This window comes from Bos indicus x Bos taurus, chromosome 20 (assembly GCF_003369695.1).
Source record: "Bos indicus x Bos taurus breed Angus x Brahman F1 hybrid chromosome 20, Bos_hybrid_MaternalHap_v2.0, whole genome shotgun sequence".
Classification (NCBI taxonomy): domain Eukaryota; kingdom Metazoa; phylum Chordata; class Mammalia; order Artiodactyla; family Bovidae; genus Bos; species Bos indicus x Bos taurus.
In genome coordinates, this window is record NC_040095.1 from 5,497,378 (window position 1) to 5,520,168 (window position 22,791).

The 22,791-nt window shown below is 37.8% G+C and overlaps 1 protein-coding gene across 4 annotated transcripts in view; it reads left to right on the forward strand.

Moving 5' to 3' along the window:
- Positions 1–22,791, forward strand: part of CPEB4 (cytoplasmic polyadenylation element binding protein 4) — a 72,495-nt gene that overhangs the window by 23,420 nt on the left and 26,284 nt on the right. For 2 of the 4 annotated variants that reach the window (XM_027520496.1, XM_027520492.1), the window contains exons 2-3: positions 14–95; positions 20,342–20,392. In XM_027520496.1, coding sequence (XP_027376297.1) covers positions 14–95; positions 20,342–20,392 — 133 coding nt within the window. The remainder of the gene's footprint in view (positions 1–13; positions 96–20,341; positions 20,393–22,791) is intronic. The other 2 variants (XM_027520493.1, XM_027520495.1) reach the window with 1 other exon arrangement.

The following is a 22,791-nucleotide window of genomic DNA, read 5'->3' on the forward strand; positions in this document are numbered from 1 at the left end:
TTTGTGTTTACAGGATCGCCCCAGGACTTTTGACATGCACTCATTGGAGAGTTCACTCATTGACATAATGAGAGCTGAAAATGATTCAATTAAAGGTAATTTTCCAAATATAACTGTTTGATTTTAGTAAATAGTGTAAAATGTGTATTATTATCTGAGTAACTTGATGAGCAATATGGCGAATATTATAGGTTCACATTTTGTATCCAGTTCCATCTATTTTATACATGTATCTCATTTTGTTCAAAAATCAAACTTACTTGATAGACATCCACTGTAAGCCCTTTACAGTACCAATTAAGGGAACTACAAGAGTACTGATTGCTAAGGGAGGGCAGTTAACTGGAAAGATGGGAACCATACTTCTCATTTTTTTTTAATCTTTCAGGCAAAACCTGCTTAGTATTGCTCACCTGTATGTCTGCTCACCAATGACAATAACCATACACTAGGAAGAGTTCAAATGTTGATAGAGCTTTCGGCCTAGTTTCACATTTTTTTTTTTTAATTGCCAACAGTTTCAAAGTTAAAACGAAGCTTTGTAGTTCTTGAAATCCTTTTTATATATTATGTTGAAAAAATCATGCTATTCCCACTTGGATTCTGGTATAAATTCTTGTACTGAATAAGATATTGCAGTTTGACTAGGCCTCAATTTCTTGATTTTTAATAAAGTACTTAGAACCACTCTTATAATAAGGGACTTAATAATGGGGAACTTGAAAAACACAGATGCCTGGGCCCCATTCCAGGTGTGGGGTGAAGCTTATGATTTTTTTTAATATCTCAGGTGATGTTCATGTGTAGCCAGAGATGAGAATGACCAGATTAGGTGTTCTTTAAGGGCCATTCTATCTCTGATGTTATGAAAACTACCCCACAAAATAATATTTTTCTGCAAAAAATCTCATTTTACTATACTGCAGAGTTTTCCTGTTTGTTTTTAAAAACATTTGGGTTGTTTGGTATATTTGGTCCTGTCACTTAAGTTGTTCATTCATTCACTGTTTATGAGCCTGCTTTTTGCCAAGACAGCTTTGTACTGGGATCGAAGGTGGCAAGGAGCCTGTGTGACTTTAAGTGGTAACTATCTTGGCCTAGTTTTCTTTGTGTTTGGTTTACCATATTACTGATGCAGTAAAACTGTTTTTCAGCAGACCTATAACAGAACATTTTTTAATGAGGATTTTTTTTAAGTCTGGAAAGATGAAAACTAATACGTGAAAAAATATGTATCTCTCTGATGAACAAATTTTGAAATAGGATTATTTTGAATGTCTTTACTGAATTCCTCATGGACTTCTGATGGCTTCTAATGGGGTTGTATACTTTGTTTCTGAGGAAAGATGGTCTTTCAGAATTGGCTTTTTATTTTGTCACTTCTTAGCACTCTGACTTTGGCTAGTCTTTCAGCCTCTTTGACCCTTTGTTTTCCCAACAGAAAAATGAGGCACCAGAAAAACTGCACACTTTGAAGTAGCTAAAGGAGAAATAGGAATATAGTTTGTGGATTGTACAGTCTCACTTTTCCTGGTTTTGTAGTATAGTTACATAAGACGTTCCCAATTGGGGACACTGAATAAAGGGTTCACAGAATCTCTCTGTACTACTGTTTGTAACTTGCTGTGAATCTGTGGTTGTTTCCTTAATTGATTTATATTGATTTAATCAGCAACTTCTTTTAAGAGCCTCTTCTCTTATGTAGTAGATACTAGGGATAATAATTAGAACTCATTTTCATGATAAGTGCCTGTGTCTTTTATCAGAGAAAACCGTTTACAAATGGCAGCAGTCATAAACCCTTTATTATGTCATGCTTCTAAGAAGTAGGGCTTCCCTTGTGGCTCACCTGGTAAAGAATACACCTGTAATGTGGGAGACCTGAGTTTCATCCCTGGGCTGGGAAGATCCCCTAGAGAAGAGAAAGGCTCCAGTATTCCTTTCAGAATACCCACTCCGGTGTTCTGGCCTGGAAAATTCCATGGACTGTATAGTCCATGGGGTCGCAAAGAGTCAGACACGACTGAGTGACCTTCACTTCACTTCTAAGAAGTAAGCCTCTAGTATTTTTATAAGAGTTTGTACACATTTTTCCAATAGGATTAACAACATTTGCTTGGTTTATCAGATATAGTCAGGACAACTCAGATTTATTTTTTCTTTTCTAGTTCACTAAGTGGCTTATTGTATAAACTTCTGCCTTTATTGTATGAAAAGAAAGTGTTAGTCGCTCAGTCATGTCTGACTCTCTGCCACCTACCTCATGGACTGCAGCCCACCAGGCTTCTCTGTCCATGTGATTCTCCAGGCAAGAATACTGGAGTGGTTAGCCATTCCCTTCTGAGGAGATCTTCCTGATCCAGGGATTGAACATGGGTCTTCTCCACTGCAGGCAGGTAATCTTTACTATCTGAGTCACCATATTCCCTTTTTAATTTCTTCTTACCAATATTTACCTAAATAATTACCTAGACTAATTTTCTAGAGATAATTAAAAGATAAGTCTGGTGACAGAATTAAACCTGATTGACCTAATATGGGAACACAAAGATTTTGTAAAATTGTGATTTATAAGAGGAAATATGCCAGAATGAAAGACCATGGGTTTTCAAGTCAGATGGACTGGGATTTAAATTGCCATTCTGCCACTAATTTGTGGTATGATATGATGTGTCTATAAAATCCAGCATACTGCCCAGTTCATTGAGAAAACACTCAATACATGGTATCAATTTTTATTGCTAAACATCTATTTGTCTGTTTTCATGCTTATCAAATGAGAAAACCAGTTTCAATATAAGGTGCCAAGGTGACTTAAGCATATTAAATGAATTTGTGTATTTTTTCCTTTTAAGAGCAGTAAGTACTTCATAGATGAGTTCATGGTCCTAAAATGTCAGACAGTAGTTATGCTTTTTTTTTTTTTTAAACCAAGATGATGAACTTTGTACCATTGTAGTCCATTGTAATGCAGTTTTGCTCATGGGAATACTTTATTTCTTGTCAGACTCTCCTCTCTCCTTTTAAAGTAATAATGCCTATCCATTTTGAATAAGTGGCCTCTTCATGTGCTCTGCTTCCTTAGAAATAGAGTAAACAGAAAATAGGCATTATTTCTGTGAGATTAGTATAGAACAATATGGCTTTCAGAAAAGTGGTATAAAGATGCAATTAAAAGAATTAATTTGAAAATTATTTTTAAAAAACTATCATGTGGAGGCAGATTTTATATTTGGGTTCATTTTATTTTAAAATGATTTTATAAAATGTATGTTGAATGACTTCATTTATTTTTATTTTCATTTGCAATCCCACATAGAAATGTGGTTTGTGTGTATATGTTTAAATAATAGAGCCTAAATTGATACAAGATCTGTCAACTGAATGAATTTGTAAGGCTGTATTATTTATTTACATAAAAATTAAATTTGCTTATTTTTGGGGGGGAAAAGAAACTCCCTTAATAAAGTGGGTTCAAAATTTTATTTTTGCCATCAACAGACAAGATGTTAATATGTCTATGTCTCAAAACTTTCAACTTTCAAATATAATTTTTCAGTTTTTTATGAATATGCTGTTGATTCCAGTTGGCTTGTTTAGCAGCCTTTAAAAAGATAAAAGAAATGTGCAAATGGAATAGCTAGCTTTCATTTCATAATTTACATTGTTTTTTTTAAATTTTATGGTTTATTTAAAAATAGTTTTTCTAAGAATTTTAAGGCTTCTTATCATCTTCTCCATGTACAGAGGTTTACCTCTTTGAGAGGAAAAGGTCCTCCCTCTGCCTTATCTCTAGGTCCTTTCACTGATCAGCTGGCATGTCTGTATGTTATTTTTACCCATGAAATTATGTATTGCCTTCTCCATAACTAACACCAGTGACAATCTGTAACAGTTCTTCCCTGGAGACCGATTTCATTTTCCTCGTTGTACACCCAGTCTCATAAGCTAAGAGCCTGTGCTGTACACCAATTTTTGAGTTATCTCCGAGATGGCAGCTTGTGCATTGCTACAATAATTATTAGGCTTATCAAGTAATTCCTTCACTTGAACAGGAAAATCTTTTACCGTTGTAGATGCTGAGATGTTTCCTTGGGAAATATTGTATCTTAGTGCTATTTGTGTTTTCTCTTGCCTGTGAAATTGGTACTTACTGTTTAGAAATGGAGCAGCATGAAATAGATTAAAATCACGTGCCAGTGCATCTGCTTTCAGTCTCTCAAGCATAGCTTGGACACAGTGAAATAAAGATTCATGAAGTGGTATTATTTTCAGTATACGTAGAAGAGTCCTCTAAAAATTAAGGGGCCTTTTTTTTTTTTTTTCTTTTCTGTATATGAATGGAATAAAGGAATATATGCATAAACCAGTTTATGGAATGGAATCAGAGGGAGACAGCACTGGAATAAAGAGACAAATTATCAGAAATAAAATTACCAGATATCACACAGTTGAACAATCCATAGTTTCATATTAGTGGTTGAGTGTTTTAAATCCTATATATTAAAACAACTTAATATCCAATTTGCTTCATTTCATTGGAAAGCCTAATGAAACAGCAAAATTATTGAGTGAACAAAGGCAATCTGTAAATTGTCAAAACATTATATAGTTGTTCTTCAGATATTAATTAAGTTATAATCAGAATACTGTTTTAATTTTCCTCAATATATTATGAAATTAGAGTCTTTTACTCTTCATGTTGTTATAGAATGCATCTTGCTTCCAGGTTTTGGAAGGGGGAGCTCAGTGTTATCTAAACCAGTCTCTCTGAGTTTCAGGCATTTTAAAATACTTAATTTGCATGTGGGCAATGATGATCGAATTCAGAAATGCAAGTTGTTTAAAGTGCCAGTCTTTTACATATTCCCATGGTGCCCAAGAAACCTATTGCGTATGTTGAGTAAGTGTGGGAGTGTGTTGTACAGTTAAACCTTCGTGCCTTACGTGCTTCATGTTTTCATTTAATAAGAACTTATTTGAAGAGCTGGACCTATCCCCCAAATGCTATGTATTTAATTCCTGACTGCTTAAGGTATTGTGACCTTGCATTTTAAAATAACTTTTGGGAATTTTTTTCTTTATCTGCACATTAAATTAGAGGGCTCTTCCCCAACTATTTTTCATATGTGTGAATTTGTTTGAAACAAATGCTTAAACGAGTGCGCAAGTGATGATTCCATCTGTGCCTCTTTTCTTTGTTGCTAAGAAAAGCCATTTATAATAATCTCTCTAGGAGAAAATCATGAAAATCAGTTGAAAGTTTAGTACACAAAGCCAGTTTTGCTAATTTTGAGTAAGATTTTCTGTGTCACTGTGAGAGAGAGAGTGACTGTTGGAATAATTACTTAAATTCTGTATCTCTACAACAGTGGAAGGAGTAACGTTAGTCTACTTTAAAAAGATATCATAAATAATAACCAGAAAACCTTAAATTTTCCTTGGATCAGCAGTTCTTTTCATATTCCTATACGTAAAATTGCAGTCACGTAGTTCTGTATTTTCAAGAACAGGTGTTATATACTGATACAGATGTTTTGAACAGATATTGTATATGACTTTATGTACACTGAGAAAGCTCTAGAACCTTTCATCAGAGTTTCTGAAAATAGGACTAAATTTTATATTCAGTTATAAATGTGAGTTTCAGAGTACATAGTTTTAAATATGAAAGGGACTTTTACAAAGTAATTTCTATTGCTATACTATTAAAATGATTTATTTGAAATAGTGGTGTAGGGATATAATTTCTTATAGTATTTCATCTTTTTCTGTTTAAATCAGTGGCAATTTGTGGAAAGACAGCTATGTACTACTATGCAACCCAATCCCCAGTCACATTTTTAAAGGATTAGGTGGACATTTTTCTTCAAGGGATATTTAATGGTCCTTGATACAAAGTACCATAGAGAAGACACGGATAATGCAAAGCAACTAAATTATGTTTGGATTCATAGTCAAATTTCTCTTTCCTGGCAAATTACCACTGTGTGGTATCAAATGTCTTCTGGTGAATTGGAGCATCTTTAAATACTACAAGCCTTGAAGACTCAAGAGTCTTCCAGGCAGCTGCCCTGCAAACCTGGCTGGTTCTTTCTTGCTCTGTTTGGATGATACCAAATGATTCAAAGCAGCGTAGCAGGGGAGTGAGTAGTGGAGGGCTCTAGGGAGGAGAAAATTCCTTACTCTTAGAAGCCTCATGAGTAATGGAGTAAGGCACACAGCAGAGAGTGCAGTTTATAAACTTGGTTATAATGAACTTTGCGTGTGGCTGTTGAGAAGTGAAGTGATTTCCTTTCCTTCCACACCCTCCCGTTCCTGACTGCTGAAATGGAACATCCTAAACAGTCTTTTTCTTTTGCTTAGTTGTGCTGAAGGATGGGACCTGGGCTTCTGCGTTGAGGTAACTTCCTTTGTGAGGAAGGAGGGGACTAGAGTGGTGGACCATGATTGTCTGTCTGTCGCTGGTGCAGGCTGAGTTCTGACTTCAGACCCACTCCTTTCTGGTTCACTGTTGCTCAGGATTCTTTTGATTCCTCATAGCACTGTGTAGGCAGAGTTTACAAAGGTGTGGGTTTCAAACTGTGTGACTGTACTTTTCCAGGTTGGAGGATTGCTGTTGTTTCAGGTTTGTTTTGTTTTAAAATTTTCAAGGGAAGGAGGGGAAAGGGAAATGCCTGGGAGAACAGAATGGGATGTCTGTGAACACTGATGTGATGGTAGCCTGAGACTGAAGTCTTCCTTATTCTAAGCTCTGAACTGAAACCAACCTGGTTCATACTAAATGCCCCTTGTTCCTTGGCCAGATTCTCATCTGCTGGACTTTTTATATAACATGTGCTGGTAAATACAAAGTAGTGATCCTTTGCCCTCCACGTGTTGGTGATGAAATATTGACCCTTGTTCTTATTTGTTCTGAAAATCATATAAGTAGTTGTCACAAAAGGGGAATTTGTCTTATGTCATCCATGATCGGTCCATAATTACTCAAGCAGTCTCCATATCTTAATCCTGAATACTGAACACAAAGAATCTTATTTGAGTCCAGGAAAATTGAGTAGGCATCTTAAAACATTATTGTAACTCTGTTTTTACCTGGATGAGAAGTGAGGGTAAAGGGGGCCAGAGGGGAAAGTGACAGTAAACTTTTTATGTTATTTAAAAGGTTAAAAAGCCTAACTGTTTCTAAAGATGCTTTTAACTCATACAGCTTTTTCTTTTCTTTGCAGCTGTATTAAGGCTCACATATTTTATGACTGTTGTGATTTACTTTTGTTAGACTCACATTCAGGGCAGGGATTGGTAAAGAAATAAACATCGGTAGTATTTATTGGTAAAGAAATTGGTAAATTTCTTGATAAGTTGGTAAAGAAATAAATATATGTGACAATTTACAGTTAGAAATACCATATCAAAACCCAAGCAGCAATCAGGTAGCAAATTTATGAGTGCTTTTCTAAAATCTTGTACATTTTCACATTAAGTATTTTGTAAGTAAGTGCTCAGTCGTGTCTGACTCTTTGCGACCCCATGGACTGTAGCCTACCAGGCTCCTCCGTCTATGTACAACGTAATAAATATAGATATTACAATATGGACAGATAATAATATTATTTTCCATTCAGAAGTGAAATCTGAATAACATTTAAGTAGTAAGGTTTTCAGACTTTGTCAGCAGGTTGTCACTGTCAAAATATTAGGGATCTCCCTACAGTATAAAAAGTAGAAGGAGGTCCAGAACATTTATAGAGATCCATTTTGTTCATGCACCATGTCTAAATTAACAATAGTATATTGTACCTTTTGATAGTATCACTTATTATTTTTCTATTTTTTCCTTCTATATGGTAAAATTCTATAGAGAGGTGACTTGCTATTTCATTTCCTGATAGCTACTAGAACAGCCCTATGCTATAAATCTGCATAATGAAAGCCCTTTTGATTATGGAGTAATACAATGGTGAGTTGTCTGTGAAGGTTTAAGACTTTCCTTAATGCTGTTATATAATCCTAGAATATGTTATTTGCTGACATTGAGGGAGGGGAGGCCATGCCACTTGAATCATAGCTCTCATAAAAATATCCGAGATTCTCTTTGCATTCAATTTAACAACAGGAAGCAGAACAGTTGCACAACTGTGCCACGTTGGAATTTCTTCCTGACACGTATGGAATCTCAACCTAAATATTGTAGGCAGTTGATTCATTTATCAGTTGTGTATACCTGATTTGTGAATTTCTTTATTTGCTGATCCTTATTGTTTCCCCTCATGTTGCCACTCTCCTCACTACCAAATTTAAAAGAAGGAAAAGAGAAAAGCGTTGATGAACTTGTTGCTGTTCTGCAGTAAAAATTTGCAAAAGGAGTAACTTTAAACTAGTTTTAAACTAGTTCAGTTACGTTCAGTCGCTCAGTAGTGTCCGGCTCTGCAACCCCACAGACTGCAGCACGCCAGGCCTCCCTGTCCATCACTGATTCCCGGAGTTTATTCAAACTCATGTCCATTGAGTCGGTGATGCCATCCCACCATCTCATCCTCTGTTGTCCCCTGCTCCTCCTGCTTTCAACCTTTCCCAGCTTCAGGATCTTTTCAAATGAGTCAGTTCTTCACATCAGGTGGCCAAAATATTGGAGTTTCAGCTTCAGCATCTGTCCTTCCAATGAATATTCAGGACTGATCTCCTTTAGGATGGACTGGTTGGATCTCCTTGCAGTCCAAGTGACTCTCAAGAGTCTTCTCCAACACCACAGTTCAAAAGCATCAATTCTTTGGTGCTCAGCTTTCTTTATGGTCCAACTCTCACATTCATACATGACTATTGGAAAAACCATAGCCTTGAGACAGACCTTTGTTGGCAAAGTAATGTCTCTGTTTTCTAATATGCTGTCTAGGTTGGTCATAGCTTTTCTTCCAAGGAGCAAGCATCTTTTAATTTCATGGCCTCAGTCACCATCTGCAGTGATTTTGGAGCCACACTAAAAATAGTCTGTCACTGTTTCCACTGTTTCCCCATTTATTTGCCATGAAGTGATGAGACCAGATGCCATGATCTTAGTTTTCTGAATGTTGAGTTTTAAGCCAACTTTTTCACTCTCCTCTTTCACTTTCCTCTTTCACTTTTAAACTAGTTACTACTTTTCAAGTCAGGTATGGAGATGGCCTGGCTGCCTCTGGGCTTCATTATTTTGTCTGATTTGTCTGACAGACTTAGTCTGAGCTCAGTCCCACATCAGTGCACTCCGTTCTAAAAGCAGGGCTCTTTTTTATTCTGCTTATTACCTGGTAACCATTAAATTAAGAACATTAGTGAAACTCTGAACGGAAAGTAGTTCCATAATCTCTTTGGTATCCGGTTGAGCTGATGCCAGTTGCTGTACTTTGGGAAAGAGAAGGAGGAATCAACCAATTAGAGGAACCTTTTTTAATTCTTGAGAACCAGCACTGAAGCGCAGATCTTCTGAAGAGCAGCCATGATTAATTACTCTTAATTTGTATAAAGAATCTAAAAAAAAGTCTTAACTTCCACTGGCTATAATATGCCAAATAATAAATGTCTGTCATGGTTAATTAAATGGAGATACTTCAATTGGCCACTTGATGTCTTTATTGTAAAAGATCAGAAGTTGTTAGCTTATAATAGACTTTCCCAAAGTGTAAGAAATAAAGAGAAGCATTGAGGAGTGTATTAAGACCTGGTTTTGCCATTAGCAGTTACATGGCTTAAGTTGGTCACTTCTCTCTAGATCTTGGTGTCTTCATTTAAAAGAGGAAGTGCAGGGATTGAACTTAGTAAACTTTAAGTTACTATCAGCAATTCCACACAGTCTCTGGCATGGTATTCCTAAATGTCAAGGTTGAAGGTTTAATGACTGAAAGTAGCATATGGGTTTCATGTGAGCATTTAATATTGAGTAGCTTGTAAGAAGGCAATGGCACCCCACTCCAGTACTCTTGGCTGGAAAATCCCATGGGCAGAGGAGCCTGGTAGGCTGCCGTCCATGGGGTCGCTAAGAGTCGGACACGACTGAGCGACTTCACTTTCACTTTTCACTTTCATGCATTGGAGAAGGAAATGGTAACCCACTCCAGTGTTCTTGCCTGGAGAATCCCAGGGACGGGGGAGCCTTGTGGGCTCCCGTCTATGGGGTTGCACAGAGTCGGACATGCAGCATCAGCAGCAGCAGCAGCTTGTAAGAAAGGATATAACCAGAAATCAGTCAGATCTGCTCAGTTGAGTCGAGGCTTTGTTTCTAGAGTGCATTTTTTCTTTTTGAGATAGGCCTAAAAATGCTATGTCTCGGAAGCAATTGTTTAAACTTGGCTTTATGTAATGTTTCTGTTCTTAATTTGTGGATCATGGGCCTCTTCAGACATGGTAATTATTTGATGGGATCCAGCATTGGAGAAGGAAATGGCAACCCGCTCGAGTCTTCTTGCCTGGAGAATCCCAGGGATTGGGGAGCCTGGTGGGCTGCCGTCTATGGGGTCACACAGAGTCGGACACGACTGAAGTGACTTAGCAGCAGCAGCAGCAGCAGCAGCAGGAACCTATTAGGACCAAACATTCCAGTTAGATGATAGATTTGTCATGTGTGTGTTGCATGATTATCTTTTAAAGCATGCAGATGCTGATGTAACACAATGAAAATACATTTAAAGGTGTTGCTGAATTCATAGTAGCCTTTTATTATTAAAGGGTTTTCTTGTAGTTGTTTTACTTGTAATATCCACTGGAGTGGGGCTTGAGGGCTTCAGTTATGGTGGGGAGCCTCTGCGAAATATTTTGATTAGCGTAGGTCTTAATAATTATGAAATGTTATGAAACACTGCTGTGGAGAACTTCTCTAATTGTTCAGCTTTAAACTCCTGCCATTAGAATGTTCCCCATTACCAAAAAGAACATAACTAAAAAAGGAATTCCATAGAGGAAAATGGTGAGGATGAGGACAAAGGGGGAGTGAGGAGTCACTTGCCTTATCCTAGCTTATCATCTCCACCAAGTATTAATAGCATTTTGGAATGTTGACTCTGGGGGCATCTGTAGCCATCTTTTTGCTTTTTGAAGCATAGCTGGGGGTGTGGACTGTTCAGATTACAACTGGCACAGTGCCAGGGTCACGGGGAGCCCTGTCACAATAGGGGTGCCCCCTGGTGTGGGGTAACACAGCAGCTCTTGTAGGAGGGGGAGATGGCCCTCTTCAAGCCACGTAGTACTTTACGTTTTAGCTTCAGCTTAAATTCCAGCTCCACACACATTTGAGCATATTCTGTGTATTGGGTAGTAGTAGGTCACAGTGCACATTTGATGCTGGTCTATATATTTCTCTTTTGACGTGGACCTGGACATTCTGTATAGGAAGCAGGGTTAACAACAACTTTCAAGTGAAAGGGTAATTACTTCTGATATCATTTCTCTGACTTTTATGCTTTGCCCCTTCTGAAAATTATCTCTAATTTAAATCCTTGAGATAACCTTCCACGTGAGTTTTGTGGTCTCCAATTTATGGTTGAAGAGACTATAGTTCCGAGAGATATAATAGCTTTGGAAGTCAGTCGACTAACTGGTGCCTGGAGAATCAGGATGGGACACAGAGCCTCTGGCTGATGGTCCAGTAGCCACACAATAGATATTTATGTGCAGCATTTATGAGGAGACAAACATTAGAAACGTTTATTTTAGTACACTTTAGGCATTCAGGTGTCTTAATGTAGGGAACTGGGGACAGAGTTTAGAATCTGTATTTTATCACGCTGCTGCTGCTGCTGCTAAGTCGCTTCAGTCGTGTCCGACTCTGTGCGACCCCATAGGCGGCAGCCCACCAGGCTCCCCCTTCCCTGGGATTCTCCAGGCAAGAACACTGGAGTGGGTTGCCATTTCCTTCTCCAATGCAGGAAAGTGAAAAGTGAAAGTGAAGTCGCTCAGTCGTGTCCGACTCTTAGCGATCCCATGGACTGCAGCCCACCAGGCTCCTCTGTCCATGGGATTTTCCAGGCAAGAGTACTGGAGTGGGGTGCCATTGCCTTCTCTGGTATTTTATCATAATCTTCTGTAAAAGATTCAGATTTTGCACACCTACTGATTTCTTATTGGAGGGTACCTTTCAGAGGGTGAAGGTCTGGAATCACTGAGCGAACTTTTCCAAGCTGGCTTTTTCTTTTTCCTCATTCTGATTCACCAGGTCTGTCGTGAGACTTAAGCATGTGTATTCCAGAAGTGATTCAGATAGACGGCTTTCCCTCCTCACCCCACCCTCATACCGCTTTGAGAATCACTTGGAATATATATGTAAAGTCTAAAGTTATGGGAGGCTGTTCATAAAACAAATATATTATCAAGCAGATAGTGCCAAGCACTATTTTAGCCTCTTGGGGTATATAAGGAAATAAAAAATAAGACTCTTGACCTCGTGCAGCTTATCCTCCAGATAATTTGCAGACATCTTCGAACAGCCTGTTTGTTATTTAGTTTTGAAGACTAATGAATAAGAGGAGGACTAATGCCTTTAGTATTAATAAAGGAAAATAAGAACGGGGCCTTTTGAGAAATAACAAATGAAATTAGATATGAAATTCAAGTGAATGTTAAAGTTCAATCAAGTCATCAGAATTTATATTAAGTAAGTGATTAGTGTTGTTGATAGGTGTGTATGCAGAATGCCAATTACTGACTTTGCTGATTGCTTTTGGGGTTTGGACTTCAGTAACCAGTGTTAAGGGGCTTCCCAGGTAGCACTAGTGATAAAGAACCCACCTGCGAATGCAGAAGACATAAGAGACTTGGGTTTGATCCCTGGATCGGGAAGATCCCCTGGAGGAGGGCATGAAAACCCACTCCAGTATTCTTATCTGGAGAATCCCACGGACAGAGGAGCTTGCAGGCTGCAGACCATAGTGTCACAGAGTCGAACACAACTGAAGTGACTTGGCACGCATGCAACCAATGTTAAGAGTGGCTTGTCTCTGAAGTTCTCAATCATTTGCAAGCAACTTACTTTATAGTTCCTAGGAACTCCATAAATTTGTCTTGATCTTCATGTTAGTGCAGAGAGCCACTTCTCAAAATCTTTACCTTCAGGTCAGTTCTACAATTATTTATTTTAATCCACTGGTTCTTTTAAAATAGGTCTCTTATAACACATGCTTGTTTTAATCAACATTTTACAAGATAGGAGAATTTTAATTAATTAAATTTTAATTTTAACTGCCTTGGCTTTGTTTCTAGATTGCTTAAACCTTTTTTAATACCCATTGGTCTGTTTTCCCACTTTTCCTTCCATTATATTATCTTTTCTTTTTTTAACTGGCTTTGGCTCGTTTACTTTGAATAAAAACTATGCCTAATATTTTAAAGCTTGAAAAGTTGCCATTAATCGCTGGTATCATAACATCCTCTTAAGGCAAGTTATCTTGTTGCTCTGTCCTCTAAATGTAGCATCCAGAGTCAGAAGGCCTCTGGCAAGGATAAAAATAGCCTTCCTGCTTGCTGGTTTGTTGTTAGGTTTACTGGCAGTAGGAAATCTTTTGAATTCCTTAATTGGGTCAGCTCTTTGCTGGTGTCTCTCTAGACATTCCCCTCTGCCTGAAATTCTTAGATGCTTTTAGATCTTCCACCTTTATACCTGCCCTCAGTTAGAGTTAAAGCAATCCTTATGAAACCTTCCTCAATCTGTAGAAACATAGCCCATTGACTTTACTTATCTTAAAGATAAAATGTTATTTTCTCTCTGTCTTTTTTTGCCACTCTGTATTCTGATTTTCAGCTACCATATCACAATTGAAAAATGAAATCTGAGCTATTGGTGCAAAAAGAAGTTCCTCTTTGGCTTTTATTGAAAATAATATTTTTAAGTTGAATTTCCAAAGTTTTCATTTCCTAAAATACTGATGCTACTTTACCAGTTTGGCTATCATAAAAGAAAAGAGTTAGCTTTTTTTCCTCTTAACTCCTGAAAGAAGAATTATATCCCTGTTTGTAACTTAGAACATTAGCAAACTCATTTCTCTGAAGCTGAAAAATCCCCCAGATGGCCACTCCTTTCTTCAGGGTTCCAGTTTGGGTCTTACTTGGCAAGGAGGAATCCTTCCTCTTTGTTTCTCTCACAAGTGGGAAACTGTTAGTTGTCTCTGGCTTTTAAGTTACTGAAGGGAAAGGAATTACTGTTAATTGAACACATACTCTATCCAGGGGGACTTTTCTGGGCATTTTGCAAAAATTATGAATTTCTCACATGTACGTGGAAATAGCTCTGTTTTTACTTCAGAGGAACTAAATAACTTGAACCTACCTCACTAGATGAGATTGGTCCAGCTCCACACTTTGTACTGCGTGTTTCATGCCAGAGAGACCACTAGCTGCTAGCTTTGTTTTATTTATTCAACAGCTATTTATCGAGTGCCTTTCTCTGCTCTAAGCTCTGGGATGTGAGACCCAAAACCTGTCCTCAAAGATTTTGTTGTCCTAGAGGAAGAGAGTTTAGAAATAGGTGATTTAAATACAGTTTATAATAAGTGTACGGAGAAGGCAATGGCACCCCACTCCAGTACTCTTGCCTGGAAAATCCCATGGACGGAAGAGCCTGGTGGGCTGCAGTCCATGGGGTCTTTGAGAGTTGGACACGACTGAGTGACTTCACTTTCACTTTTCACTTTCATGTATTGGAGAAGGAAATGGCAACCCACTCCAGTGTTCTTGCCTGGAGAATCCCAGGGATGGGGGAGCCTGGTGGGCTGCTGTCTATGGGGTCACACAGAGTCGGACACAACTGAAGTGACTTAGCATAGCATAGCATAGTAAGTGTAAAGAGTGTTGCATGGAGCCAGTAGGGCTCTCTGAACCAAGGAGCAGGTGGCTTTGGGCAGGTACTTTCCATAGGATGTGAGGCCTAAGAAAGAAGCCACCTGGGTAAAAGGGAGAGGGCTTGAGTGGTGAAACACTGGAGACAGAGAGAAAGGAAGGCATTCCAGACAGAGGAAGGGACCCAGATGAGAAAGTTAATGGGCCAGTAGCTCTGAATATCTAGAGTATCTAGAAGGGAAATGGCAGTGAGTTAAGAGAATTCAAGTATTTTTTACAAGCTCCAGCCTTTAAACTGAAAGTCAAATCTATCCTGGAAAGGGGTTTTGTGTAGTCTAGATTCTACGTGTATGCGTGTGTGTGTGTGTGTGTGTGTGTAATTTAAATGGCTTTTTGGGGAGGGGGGCAAGACTCTCCATCCAGTTGATGTCAGTCCCAGCTGGTGTCTCCTTCATAATTTTGCACGGAAACATCTTTACTGGCAGTTGATTGTATCACAAATAGGTCATGGGGTAGAATAAGGTTACTGATTATGCTTTGTGGAGTTACTTTTAGGTCAGTGGAAGAAATTATTAAAAATGATCATCTCTGGGGACTTGCCTGGGGATCTGGTGGTTAAAACTCTAAATTTCAAATGCCGGGGATCACAGCGGGTCTAATCCCTGGTCGGGGAATTAAGATTCCCACATATCAACAATAAAGTACAAAATGATCTTTGTATCATTAAGTGATAAAACATAATGAGCACATTTTTATTAGTTCATATTTATATGTATTCTGCATTTGTTTTAGTATAAAGTTAGTATTCAGAAACTGAATTTATCATTTCTTGGACCTTGCTTACATCATGCAGGCCCCCACAGTGCCATCTTGCTGCAAATCTGACAATATTGGTAGAAACAGCAAATGTAGAAAGGCAGGAACAGCACCTCCTTTAAACAATTATTTATGGCAGTAAGAGCAGAACCAGGAGAAACATCTCTAGTTAAACAACAACAAATAATGTGTATTTATATGTATGAGTGTTGTGCTGTGTTCATAAACCTTTTTATCTGTCTTAGAAATGGACCTAAGTCCATGCTTATCCTTTCCCTGTGAGAAATTTTTAATGATGTTCAATGAAAAGAAAGAAACTTGAAGTCACTAAGTCATGTCTGGCTCTTTGCAACCCCATGGACTGTAGCCTACCAAGCTCCTCCGTCTCTGGGATTTTCTAGGCAAGAGTTCTGGAGTAGATTGCCATTTCCTTCTCCAGGGGATCTTCCCAAACCAGGGATCGAACCCAGGTCTCCCACATTGCAAGGAGACACTTTACCATCTGAGCCATCAGGGAAGCCTGTCCACTGAAAACCTCTCCCTTTTTGTTAGTATCTAACAAAATTAACTCAGCATTTCAGGCTGCTTGTCACTCTTTTGGTCAGCATGGCTATATTTTACACAGCCTTGCAGAGCTGTCCCCTGTTATCATTCCTTGCCCTACCATGCCCCCAACAATACTGCATGACTGAGAAAGAGAAGGCCATAGCATGAAATCTAATAGCACTAGAGAACATTTGATATTTTTTATTGCTTGTGTGTTTGAAATGGCAGCATTTATTATATCATTTCCTGCTGAGTCATCAGTAGCAATACTATCTGGGTTAGTTTTTAGAAAATAACTTATTTTACCTAATTCTGAAAGTAAGAGATACTAATTTATTAGAGTATTTCCTTCTAGTTTTTTCCCTCCTTTGATCTTATTAACTCGGTTACTTTAGCTAGTGTCTTAATATGAGAGTTATGATAGTGCATACTGTTCTTTTGAGCACCTCCTCCCCCCAGTAATTCTTAGTCATTCTGGTTGGTAAATATTGGTTCTTTCCAACTCGCAAATGCCTGCTTGGAATCTGAATCTTTTCTAGGCTGTAGAATTTGGTAGTGTAGTTCCCCAGAGTCACACTGTATCAGTTGCCTATATTTGGCTAGGTTGAGTCATGTCACCAAATATAGTCTATGCCTTCTGCAAGATGCATGCCAGGCTTCTGGCTCCAAATGCCACAGCTGGCCTCCAGGGACAACTACTTTTCCTGTCATAGCGTCCCTTAAGGTTAGGACTGCTGATCTGGCAGTATTTCTTTGTGTTTATAACATAATCAATACTAAGACCCTCAAAGACTGAATTTTATCCACGAAATAGATTCACTTGCCAGAAGTCCTAATGCTCTTCTTCTCCCTTGAGGAATTCAATTCTAAATGTACCAAAGCCTGGGTTATGTTTATAGGTAAATGAGTTATCAAAAAGCAAAAAACAAAACTCAAAAACACTGGGTTTTATTCATATTTAGGTATCTCAGTGATTTTTATTTTACTTCAGTGTATTCATTTGTGAAATGATGGTGTTTTAAGTTCAGTGGAGTAAACTCATTGAATACTTATTTGGTGCCCAAACAGGAAACTCAAGATACCTAGGTTCAATGGCAGCAACAACAGCAATGAAGCTTTAGATCTTAAAGAGGGGGGCTGTTACTTAAGAGATAAGACAGTTAGCAAGTAGCTGAGATGATTACCTAAGATGGTTGTCTATTGCAGTATAGATAGAAATAAAATTTGGTGAGTTAATCTAAAAAGGGGGGTTCTTTTTTGGGAAAGGTGCCCTAGGGAAAATAATTGAAAAAAAGACAAGTAAACAAACAAAAAAGATTTGAAAATATTCTCCATTGGAAACAAAGAGGTCTTGAAGGGACGGAGGGGGTTGTCAGTAATCTAGCCATGGACTAGAAAATGCAAAACTCCTGGTGAAAATTGGCATCTGTAGAGCAGAAATAAAAGGGGCACAAGGAGAATGTGAAAGGCTTGTAGAAGACTTGAGAGTAACATGGAACTTATAACGGGAGCTTTCAGAGGACTTGCAGAAAGGAAGGAGTCTGTGTTCTTCATATTAGATGTCATGAATGGATGACTCTAAATATTTTAATTATAGAAAGAATTTATAGGATAGGGCAGGTAGGATGGGGAAGCATTATGAAAGTTTTTTCCAAAAGTTTTCTCATGTCACTGCTAATATTTTAAAATTGAAATAGAAAGCATTGCTATTTGTTTAACAAAATATTTAACAGGTGTATTTACCATACAGAGGGCATAACGGATTTCAGACCAACAGGACTTATCATAAGAACAGGTCAAAAAATAAAAACAAGTATCACTTTCAGAGTTAAACTGCAAATTTTGTCAGTGCCCTATTGTCTTAGCTAAAGGATAGAATTACAGTATTTAGAAGTCTGAGGAACAGAAAAAGTCTCAAAGGATACCTACTTTGTGAGTGCAGGGTGGCATCTCAGGACGTGTGTGTCGAGGCAGACTGAGAGAACTGAGTGAGGGGGTATTTTTGTGCCTGTTTTGTTGAACTGTTCTTATCTCTTTCTCCTTAAAAGGTACCCCAAAAGTCAGTTTCTGATAAGGTGGAACTTGACTAGTTAAATTGGGCCAGCTAGTTTGGGAATTTATCTTTGGATTCTCATTGTTATTTATCCTTTTTTAGTATCGAATAAGAGGCATTATAGTTCATATAGAACAGCCTTGGTTTCATTAATGTTACCTTTTAAAAAAATTAACAGTATCTTCTTCGAAATAGTAGAAACTTAACTTCAGTTAATATCATTAAATATTTTTTGTTCCTGTGTTGATTTATAACATCTTTTTAAAATGTGTTTTATGATAAAAATGGTATGAGTGATAACTATTAGTTCACTGACTATAAGGTTTTACAGCTACAAAAGTAATCCAAGTGTTCCATCACAGAAAATCAGCTGCTACTCTGAGTTAAGTGATTTAGAAACACTATTCCCTCCCTCCCAAGTTTTTAACAGTTAAGGTCATGTTCTTGTTCCAGCATCTCAAGTCTATGCTTTTTTAAAGATATTCTTGTGACAGGTCATATGATCTGGGCTTGCAGTTAAAGCAGTTAAGCTGGAATTCACTGGATTTAGCTCCTTGGTTGTGTATATAAACATTAAGTAACAAAGCCAATTTTTAGGAAGAAATTGAAATATCAAAGTTAATTTTCACCTCCTCCTTGCCGGTCTCCATCCCTACCTTTCATCCCTAAACAGGAACACACTGAAATTTTAAGTGAAGCAATTTACAATTTAAAAAATCCTTGTATTTGGTTTTAAATTATAGAAAAATTTTCAGATTTTGTTTCATATTAGACTCCCAAGTTTCACATGTGGATTAATTAAAGCTATTAGCAACAGACAACACTTTTCTCTTTTCATGGCATGAGTTTATTTCTGTGGAGACTATTTGAAAGAGGATTTTGAGAGATTGAAGGATAGCTGTGGTCTAAAGTTCCTTTCTAAATAATTTTAAATGTGTGGCTGGTGGTGGATAGGACCACATACTAGCCCTGGCTCCCATAGTGTTCATCGGAACTAGGTGGGGTCTGGAGTCTTCCCGGCATCCTGAAAGGCTTGCTCCAGTCATGGGAGAAGCTCTGCTTACCCACCGTTTTTATTGTCTTGGAGAGTCTGTTATGGTTCTGTGGGGTCAGAGTTTAAACTGCTGTTTCCTAATTGGAATGTTTGTAATTCTGAGTCAATTTTATATTCTCACACTACTCCTGATGCATAGAGTGCTGAACTCTGGTAGGTAATTAACTGTTAAGTTCCCCTTTCCATTGCTTAAATGAACAAGACTTGAGGGTTCTTTACCATTCTTACGAAGGGCATGTGGAATATGGAGACATAAAAATGTTGTAATAATGAGTTTTATAATTTATAGCATAGATCTAGGCTTAAGTATGTGCAGTCTGGATACCTCAACTTACATGTAGAAACTCTTCCAGAGTAGAAATGCATTCCCCCCTTTATTTGTGGAGGATGGTGCATCCTCCACAAATTTTAGACTTTCATAAGCCCTTTTCTCATGGGTATCTTGCGTGCCCATTTTAGGTTCAAATTCAGAGAAAATTAACCCAGCATTTATTGAATGCTCTTCTGCCTCTGTGCGTTTTGCTGTGTGCTTTGCTATTTTTTTCATGTGTAAGTACAGTGAAATGTGTTCCTTTACTTTCTGTACTTATTCCCCCAGATAGGAATTTAAACCTACTGGCATGGCTGTACATGTAGGCATAAAACTGGCACCTTTGGTATGATTCATATAAAAAATACTACTGCTAGCTACATACTTTTAAATAGCAGTAAAGAACTACACATGAAAGAAAACTTGAACACTGATGGGGAAAAAACATGAAGATTGTTATTAGGAGTTGATATGAGAACATAATGGTGTAAAGATTACTTTGGATGGGGATTTGGAAATTAGAATAACTGAATAGTGAAATATAAGGGATATTTTATTTTCCCACTTTCAGGCTTTCCCTTTTTTAATGTTTGTGAACATGCTGTTTGATATGTCCTCTAACTCTTTGTGTTTATTAGCACAGCTAAGTTTTATTCCCATAATATGGTTTTTAAAATACCTATTAAGCAATTAATTCAGCTTTGTTGTTGAATACATTTAAATCATCTATGAATAAAGTATAGTAACGGCCTTCTTCTACCCTTAGGTCGTCTAAACTATTCATATCCAGGATCCGATAGCTCTCTGCTTATTAATGGTAAGTGATAATAATTGATTCACCCTAGTGAAATTCAGAGAATTGAAACAAGTTAGTTCTGGTTAGAAAATGTAGTAGCTGTGCTTCAGCAGGTGGAGAAACGACATTAGTTTGCTCTGCAGTGATAACTGCAAGTTGCTATTAATCTGTCAGATATTTTATGAATAATTACTGTTCCTCCAAATTAGAGCAGAAACTTTTTTTAAACTATGAGAGCCAACTAATTTGCTGTCTTAAAACTGGTGACAATGAAAATAAATGAGGATCCCATAATGACACATAAAGAATGGCTTAATTCAAGTGTTTGCTTCTGTAGCGTGACCTTTGAAATGTCAACACGAAAACCATTTCTTTGTAGTTGGAAAAGGAAAGGGAAGGTAATCAGAGATCTAAAATCAGAAAAAACAGCCTAAGACCACAGGGCTTGACTTTGCAAAGGACAAGGTCATTCACTATTTGCTATCTAATGACAACAAGAAAAATGAAGTTTTATTAGCCTTTGCAGTGCCTTCAGTAAATTCTCCTTGCCTATTCTAAATATTACCACTGAGCTGTGCTCTTTTTATATGTGTATTCTGAAGCAGACTATATTTATTAAGGAAGGAGGGGCCATCTACTCACAGAAGGAATTAAAGAATTAAAGGAATTAAAGAATTTTTAAAAAGTCTTTTTTATAAGACAATAGTTTAATTGGGTGGGATACAGAAGTCTTGTTTACTTCTTTTTCACTCTTTTCCTATTGTATATGGATTTCAAATTTGTGTATTCATAGTGCCATCCACTATGAATGAGTTGCTAAATGAGTTGCTAAAACTCATTTTAAGTCCCACCACTTCTATGAAATATTCTTGACCAAATAACCATATTCTCCACATTCCCTAAACAAAGCAAAACTAAAAAAAAAAAAATCCTCCTCCTTGTCCACGGTCTAGTATGAATGAGGAGTTGAAACTTACTTTTTTAACTGGATTTCTTTTTCTGTAGTGTTTAAAAATCAGTGTTCTGTAGACTATAGGATTATAGAGCCAAGAAAAGTTAGAAGGAGATTTGATTTATGAGAGTTGCTGCATGCATTAAATCCTCTGGAGACCATGTGGCTTGTAAAAATCTCCCTTGTTCATCAGTCTTTGGTCTTTACATGCTACAGTGCCAGAAATAATGCCAAAATACAGTATTTTAGCATAAATGTGTATAGACTGAAATCCAGAGCTGGTGAGTGGCGTCAGGATAAGCGGAGTAATGTAAGAGGTGCCCTCGTAGTGTGGTTTCATCTTCTCCTGTGGAGTGAGTTCCAGAGGCAGGTGCTAGAAATTGCAGGCAACCAAGACCTGAGATACTGTTGTTCTGTCCTAGGCAAAGGGATCAACTCTTCGTTCTCCCAATTGTTTCATTCCTGCTAAATTATTAATAGGTCACTTGCCCCTGGGGTATCTTTGTTGAGTTGAGAAAAAGAAACATTCTCTGGTGGGTTTTCCTTGAAGCCAAATTCACTTAATTTTTTAGAGTCTAGTATAAGATTTTTTTCCTTTTATACCCCCTACCCCCCTTAATATCCTTTCTTTCAAGATTAGATTATTTTTTAATGACCCTCACTTGGCAAAGGAAAAATAAATATTTATGTTTTGAAATTTTACTGCCCACACCCTCTAGAAGTAGACTAGATGGTTTTTTACTGTTGTATACATGGAAATTTTATTCTGGAAGTAAACGGACTGAGGTTAACACTAGCTCAAACTGAAAGATAGGAAGATAAAGAACAAAGAGATGTCAAAGAGGGGAAACTTGCTGCCTCCTCAGGCAAGACCCAGAGTATGGGGCTGTGGCTGCCATGGTCTCGGATCCAGTATTCAGCTTTGCAGGGTCCCAGAACTTGATTTTGTCAGTATGAGCAAGTGTTAGTTCTTAATAACAAGCTGACTTGTATGGATGCCAATTTATACATTCATGATGAGGCAATGCTTCCAGTATCTCTAGATACTGGAGTTTACTGATAGACCCATTCCCTCTCTGACAGCAGAGTCCAGATTATAGAAGGTTGTTTAAAAATCTTGAAATTAATGCAGGGTGGAGGTGGAGGGATGTTAAGACAGTTCTTGAGTCACCTTGATTTAGGCATGCAGGAGACTCGAGTTTGATCCCTGGGTCGGGAAGATCCCCTGGAGAAGGAAGTGGCAACCTACTCCAGTATTCTTGCTTGGGAAGTCCCACGGTCAGAGGAACCTGGCAGGGTTGCAGAAGAGTTGGATATGACTGGGCAACTAAACAACAGTAATAAATTGCCCATTCTCTTCAGTCAGATTTTTGAAACATCTTCCATGGTGGATTGCTTCTATAGATAAAGTGGTCGCAGTCGTATGATAATTCTTAGTAGCACTTTGTTCTCACTATAGCTCAGGTTT